General features: G+C 40.1%; 1 protein-coding gene across 1 annotated transcript in view; it reads left to right on the top strand.

Moving 5' to 3' along the window:
• The window catches only part of TEX14 (testis expressed 14), a 72,332-nt gene that overhangs the window by 47,778 nt on the left and 17,237 nt on the right, over nt 1-7,317 (top strand). Inside the window, exons 22-26 of the mRNA XM_008571276.1 lie at nt 1,238-1,319; nt 4,339-4,401; nt 4,867-4,994; nt 5,923-6,119; nt 6,970-7,066. Coding sequence (XP_008569498.1) covers nt 1,238-1,319; nt 4,339-4,401; nt 4,867-4,994; nt 5,923-6,119; nt 6,970-7,066 — 567 coding nt within the window. The remainder of the gene's footprint in view (nt 1-1,237; nt 1,320-4,338; nt 4,402-4,866; nt 4,995-5,922; nt 6,120-6,969; nt 7,067-7,317) is intronic.

The following is a 7,317-nucleotide window of genomic DNA, read 5'->3' as shown; positions in this document are numbered from 1 at the left end:
CCCCCCCCCCCCCCCCCCCCATATAAAGTAAAGGAGGGGGCTGGACTCTAAAATCTCCTAAGTTCCGGGCCGGCCTGTGGCTCACTGAGGAGAGTGTGGTGCTGATAACACCAAGGCAAGGGGTTTGGATCCTATATAGGGATGGCTGGTTAGCTCACTGGCTGAGCATGGTGCTGACAACACCAAGCCAAGGGTTAAGATCCCCTTATCAGTCATCTTTTAAAAAAAATGAAAAGTAAAAACTAAAAAAAATAATAAAATTTCTAAGTTCCCTTCTAGCTCTAAATTGTGCTCATTAGGAATTAGTTTATGCTTCATAGGTGTTTATCATTTTAAAAGAGGGTCACGGTAAGAGGAACTCCACTGTCTTTCTACTGGTGGAGTTTCACAGCTCTTTGGTACCTGCTAAAGATGGCACTGTTCTGGTGAACCTTCCTAGTGCCTACCAGACTACCTGGACCTAAGGAATGGGGTGGGGGTGTCATGAACTACGACAGTACAATAGTGGGTGGGAAAATGGATATTGGCCTTGTCTATGCAGAGGTCTGCAAAACATCTTACTGAGAATTGGGGAGGAGTAACTTCAGAAACTTGAGGCCAAGGAAAACAGAAGACAGATGAATTAGCTCCTTAGAACTCAAGACCCCACCTCTGCCCCTGCTCTTTATCTATTCTTATTTATTTTCGTTTGGTGGCTGGCGGTATGGGGATATGATCCCTTGACCTTGGTCAAGGGTGTTAACAAAGCTGTACTCTAACCGACTGAGCTAACTTGCCAGTCCCCACTCTAAGTGGCATTTGATGGCCAAGAGGCACAGTTAGGGCTCTGGGAATGCCCAGCTTAATGGTCTTTTCTATTGGGAATCTTTAGTGAACAAATACTTCTTGGTTTCAACACCCCCTAGTGTCTGTTGACAAGAAATGGGTCAGTTTGCCTTCTTGAAAAAGACAAAACAACATTTGTCTCCAGAAATAACTGTGTGGTTATAATTGAAAGGCCAGTAAATGGCTCCATTGTATTCTGATTGTCAGAATATAGTTCTCCCTCTGAGCAAGAAAAATAAATGTTCAGAACACTCTTCTGCAGCACTCAATCCAAACCCAATTAGGAAAGCTCTTTGTTTATCCAGATAATTTCTCATTTTGGACCAGACCAAGAGAAATTCAAGGGAATGAAAATAATAATCTGGATTGGCCAAAATTCAGTAAAAAAAATACATTTCCTTTATTCTTTCAGGTGAGGAAAAGGTCCAAATGAGAAAAACCCTTGGAAAGGATGCTGAGATTTTGACCAGATCTCAATTCCAACCTATACAAAGGTATGGGCTGTTATTATTCTATTCACAGTTTCAGACTCATAGAAACAATGTTAATGGTGATAATGCTCCATATTTATATATTGCTTATTTTTAAATGTATTAGCCACTGTCTTATAAAAATTAGCTTTGGGAAGCTTAGCTTTGTTAGACTTGTTGAACAGAATTTGAGGAGTACTGAAAAGGAGTTATTACCTGTATTCATGTTGCTTTGCCTCATATGGATTTATCACTTCTCTTCCCCTGGGTGACGGAGATGCAAAGCATTACTCAAAGCCAATTTCTTCCAAGCAGTGAGAGACCCTGAAGGGGTTAATCTCCCGGAACCCTCAAGAGAGAGACATTCCTTCCTTCCTTGGGAAATTAACCAGGGGTTCTTTCCCTGCATTTATTCTCCAGACCAGGAAGTTACAGGAAAAGAACATAGGTGGGGTTATAGCTAAGTATAGTTTAACAATATAGGCTGGTAACATCAGTAAAACAAGCAAAGTGACATTCCATAATGCAATTTGCAAAAGATTAAGTCAATCCACCAACAAAAGGTTGATCAAAAGGTTAAGTTGATCCACCAACAAAAGCTTGATCTTAGCAATCACTGTTTTTCCGTACAGCAATTTCCCCAATGTTTTACATATCAATCAAGTAACTTGTCTGTCCTTGAGCCAGCAACTTTGCTGTGTTACAAAGACTTTAGCCTGAGGAAAGTTTCCTGTCTTTTGCAAGGTTAACATTTCTATATGTAATTCCCAAAGGTTAGGCTAAACCTGAGACTACAGGGCTTTGGAAAATAGGCCCAGTGAAATACATTTGCTTTATAAATGTTAGTATATTCCACATATTCAGATCACACTCTACTTTTCTATCCATCTTACTGACCTTAGTTAAGGTTTTCAGCCTCTTTATTCTATTTTCCCATCTGTAGCTAAGAATCCTTACGAGGAATGTCGACATAGGAATTGAAATAATAATTTAACTCATGGGCATTTATCCCAGAGAAATGAAGACTTGTGTTCACACAAAAACACATACATGAATATTTATAGCAAACTTATTTGTAATAACCCCAAATTGGAAACCCTGATGTCCTTTACCAACTGAATGATTAAACAGACTGTACCATGGAGTACTACTCAGCAGTAAAAAGGAATGAAGTATTGATGCAAAAACCTGGATAAATCTACAGAGAATTATGCTGAATGGACAAAGCAGTCCCAGAAAGTTATTTACTGTGTGATTCCATTTATGTAATATTCTTGAAATGACAAAATTATAGAAATAAAGAATGGATGAGTGGTTGTCAGGAGTTAAGGAAGGGGTGGGGGAGGGATGAAGTAGGCCTGGCTATAAATGAGCAACATGAGGGATCCTTGTGGTTGTCGGACTGTTCTGTATCTTGACTATATTATTGTCAATATCCTGGTTGTGATATAGTTTTATAGATTTGTGAGATGTTACCTTTGGGGAAACTAGGTAAAGTTTATTTCTTACAACTGTGAATCTATAATTACCTCAAAATAAAAGTTTAATTAAGAAAACTAATAATAGGGTCGGCCCGTGGCTCACTTGGGAGAGTGTGATGCTGAAAACACTAAGGCCACAGGTTTGGATCCCTATATAGGGATGGCTGGTTAGCTCACTCGGGAGAGCGTGGTGGTGACAACACCACGTCAAGGGTTAAGATCCCCTTACTGGTCGTCTTTAAAAAAAAGGAAAAGAAAACTAATAATAGATGTAAAGTGCCTGACATGCATTCAATTCACCTTGCCTTGTCTGGTCCTCAGTTTCTTTAGTTATGATTAGTATTCCCTAAGCATCTAGCACCCTGTTTTATTGTTTAACTCACATAACAACCCTCTGAGATAACCCATACTGTTATCTTCATTTAGCTAATAAGAAAAGCAAAGTTCAGGCTGGCCAGTTGCTTAGTTGGTTAGAGCATGGTGTTACAACAGCAAGGTCAAAGGTTTGGGTGCCTGTACTGTCCAGCCACAAAGAAAAGAAAAGTTGAGTTTAAGTATTTTTTCCTAAGGTCACACAGCTAGTCAGTCAGGATAGACTAGATTAAGTTGCATAACAAACAACCCCCAGATTTTAGTGGTTTAAAACAACAAAAGTTTGTTTCTTGCTCATGCTCCATGTCCATGACTTATGGGTTGGCCAGGGGTGTTATATGCTATATTACCTTCTATCAGAGACCCAGGCTAAAGTAGGCTCCGTCTTTGTGCTTCCTTGATTGCTGAACCATGAAAGATGGTAAACTGCACTGGTTCTTCAAGTTTCTGCCCAGAAGTGACTCATCACTTTCATTATATTTCACTGGTTAAAGCAAGGCATGTGGCCATTTATGTAAGTTAAGGAGGCCAAAAAGAACTGTTCTACAATGTACTTGGAAGGAGAAATAAACATTTTGATGAACAGAATAAAGTCACAGCTAAACCCCAAATCCATGCTCTTTCCTTTGTACCATTGGTCTTATAGGATTAAAAATGTGAAAACGTACGGAAGAATTTAGCATGAAATCTGGCTTACAGCTAGTGTTCAGTGAATATTGAAATTGAACTTAAACATTGGTTAAAGTAGGAAAAGATCAAATTCGTCTTCAGTATTCTCTTCTGGGCATTTTTTGGCCACGCTGCTTTTGGCCTCTCCTGCTACTTTACACCAGGAAGCTGTCTCATAGTGGCTCAGTCCTCATGGCTGTGCCCCTTGCTCCACCATTCACCTCCCAGCAAAGTTCCTGTATGCTGTTGATTTTCTCAGGAACTTGCTCACTGTCAGATAGAGTCACTGGCTGATGTCAGAGTTGGGCTGACCCTGTGAGTGTATTTATTCAATCTCTGGAGAAGAAATTGAGGCCCAGACATGGCAGAGAACTTCTGGCTAGTTAGTAGCAGAGCCAGAATCAGAAATCATACTTTACTTCTGAGCTTAGTGCCCTTTCTGCTGCCTAACACTTGTACCAAGTTAGTACATTTTGCTGACAGAGGGGATTCATATAATTTTCTTACTTTCTCTCTCACAGTACTGAAGGTGAGCAAGAAGAGACATTAAAGGAGACACCAAAGGACCTGAAAGAAAAAGACATGTATGGCCACTGAAGAGTTGCCTAAGGATACTTGTGTAAAGTCTTGGTTTTATGGGAATAGTATTTCCTTGTTTGTAAGAATACTTTCATTCCATTTTTATGTGCAGACTTAATGTGAGTTTGTTTCTTCTTTCACCAAAAAGCTGTTATTAAATCAATAATGTGATTTGTAATTAATAGCATCTTACAATCAAGGAAATACAGTGATAATAATATGTTTATACTTGAGGTAGATTAAATCTGTTTTCCACAGAAATATCATCTATGGACATAGCTGAGATATTTTTAAAGAAGTATGTCTTTTTAAGATATTCTCTAATATTCTCTTTAAGATATATAAGATATTCTTAATTCTGGTCTATTGCCAAATAAAGATTTTGTCAAGAGCATACTTCAAAAGTACTCAGGAATATTTTTGTAAGCATCTTTTTGCAATTACTGTGTGCTCTTCTCTTACTTTTTTAGATCATTGACAGACATTCAAGACCTGTCTAGTATCTCCTGTGAACAAGACGGCTCTTTTAAGGAAGCCTCATGCAAAACACCCAAAATGAATCATGCACCTACTAGTGTCAGCACTCCGCTCAGCCCAGGTAAACACTCACAGGCAGAAGCAGCATTTTGGGAGAGGAACTTACAGTTTCTGCTTGTTGGCTCTGGGAAGCCAGGCCCTGGGGTCAGTCCTAGTGGCTGTTTTTTCACATTGCAAAGGTGTTTCCTTAGGGCCAAAGCTGAAGGAGATAATTTCATGGGAGGCAGGTAAGAGGGGTGGTGGTGTTGATTATTAAGCAGCTGTTAGGAAGTTTTGGTTAGGACCACAGTGGTAGAGACCTGCAAATGCAAAGTCTACTCTGTACCCAAAGCACTACTGAATTTAGCGCAAAAACGTTGGATTCTCTAGAGTATGCAATATAGAGAACACAGGTACCATGAACATAAACATAGTTCTTGCATTCTGCAATCATGTGCAACCAGCATCAGATACCCTCTCTCTAATGTCCTTATTTCCTGTATATTTGTGGCTTAAATAATCTCCCTTTATTTTATTTTGATGGCCAAGTTTAGAGACTGTTATTTTTATTTATTTATTTTTTTGGCAGCTAGCCAGCATGGGAGGTCTGAACCCTTGATGTTACCAACACTGTGCTCTAACCAACTGAGCTAACTGGCCAGCCCAAAACTGTTATTTTTTATATCTTTAGGATCTGTTTTTCAGATCAGTAATTATTTCAGTTACTAACAATTCAGAAATTCCCTGGTATAGAGTTTTTTTTTTTTTTTAAAGATGACCGGTAAGGGGATCTCAACCCTTGGCTTGGTGTTGTCAGCACCACGCTCAGCCAGTGAGCAAACCGGCCATCCCTATATAGGATCCGAACCCGGGGCCTTGGTGTTATCAGCACCGCACTCTACCGAGTGAGCCACGGGCCGGCCCCCCTGGTATAGAGTTTTATGGATTTTTTTTTTTTTTTTTAATAATGTAAAGGATTCAGAAACTAACTGCCCTCTTTTTTACAACAGGGTCAGTTTCTTCAGCTGTCAGACAGTATGAAGACTGCCTTGAAAGTAGCACATTTCAGGTTAAAACCTCTTGCTGGAACAGTCAAGAATCTATTCAAACTCTCTTTGATAAATGTACAACTGTTCGAGAAAAAGCAAGGAGTCTGGATTCTCTGTTTACTGCCTCTGAAACTCCCCCTTCAAGACTGACTGATCTTGTAAGTATACCAATTCTGTTTATACACTCATGGAGTCAGCTCAAAGGGCTCAATGATCCAAAGTGCCAAGATTTCTCCAAATCTCTTAAGAATGGGAGAAGTAAGCTAGATCCTCTCCAAAAAATAAATAAATAAAATTTAAAAAAAAATAAAAAAGCTAGATCCTCTCCACATTTCCCTGGGGTTCCCCTCCTGAGTCTTTATTGTAGAAGACTTAAGTTTTGCATCCTCCTTGCAGCCTCCCTTGGTTACTTCCCTGAGAGTTTTGATTGACTTCCTGCTTCTCTGAATTCCTGATCTAGTAGCCTGCAGGAAAGCACTTAATTATGTACTACCTCCTTTATCTCCTCCTCATCGCCCCCTCTTCTTGTTTTTCTTTCTTTTTCTCACCCTCTCTCATATTTCTGTGGACAGATTTGATTATTTGCTTTGGCCCTAAATGGAAAATTGATTGTCAACTTCTTTCGGCATTTGGCACACAAAAGGTCTCACTCTAAAGTAGGGAAACAGAAAGGAATTTTATGCTTTCTTTTAACAGTCTGTTAATTGGGCAGGTTCCAATTGCCAGGCACCGTGTAAGGCCCTCTTCTAGGCATCCTAGTGTGAATAAGAAAGACATAGTCCCTGCCCCTAAGGAGCTTATTGCCTAGTGAGAAAGACAGGACTGATGTAACACAGAGGTGGTAAGTATTGAGGGCTGAGGGGGGCAGAGGGGTGAGAAGGCATCCCAGAAGAGGTGACATGTGGATAAGTTTGACTTAATTAGCAAAACAAGTGGAAATGATTGAGTTGCATGTGCCATTTTTGGTCAACACATGTGTCAGTTACCATGTTTCTGTCTTACTTATAGAAAAGGTTGTCTGCATTTACTGGGGCTGATTCCTCCAGCATTGCTAAGGCGTCTGACACACCACTCCCTATCACCCAGAAAAGATGCCTGCCTAAAGGTACCCTGTATGTAATACCAAAGTAGAGGTTCATAATGGTAAGCCAATTTAAGGGAGGCTTAAATTGATGCACATCAGTCTTCTATGCTACTTTATTTATTTATTTTTTAAATTTTTTTATTTTTTTCCTTTTTGTCTTTTCGTGACTGGCAACGGATCGCAACCCTCAGTGTCGCGCCCGTACCGGACCGGGACCGGCCACGGGATCGCAACCCTCGGTGTTGCCCCCGCCCCTCGCTCAGCCAGTGAGC

Source organism: Galeopterus variegatus, unplaced genomic scaffold (genome assembly GCF_000696425.1).
Source record: "Galeopterus variegatus unplaced genomic scaffold, G_variegatus-3.0.2 Scaffold673, whole genome shotgun sequence".
Taxonomy (NCBI): domain Eukaryota; kingdom Metazoa; phylum Chordata; class Mammalia; order Dermoptera; family Cynocephalidae; genus Galeopterus; species Galeopterus variegatus.
This window is presented reverse-complemented; position numbering and strand designations above follow the sequence as displayed.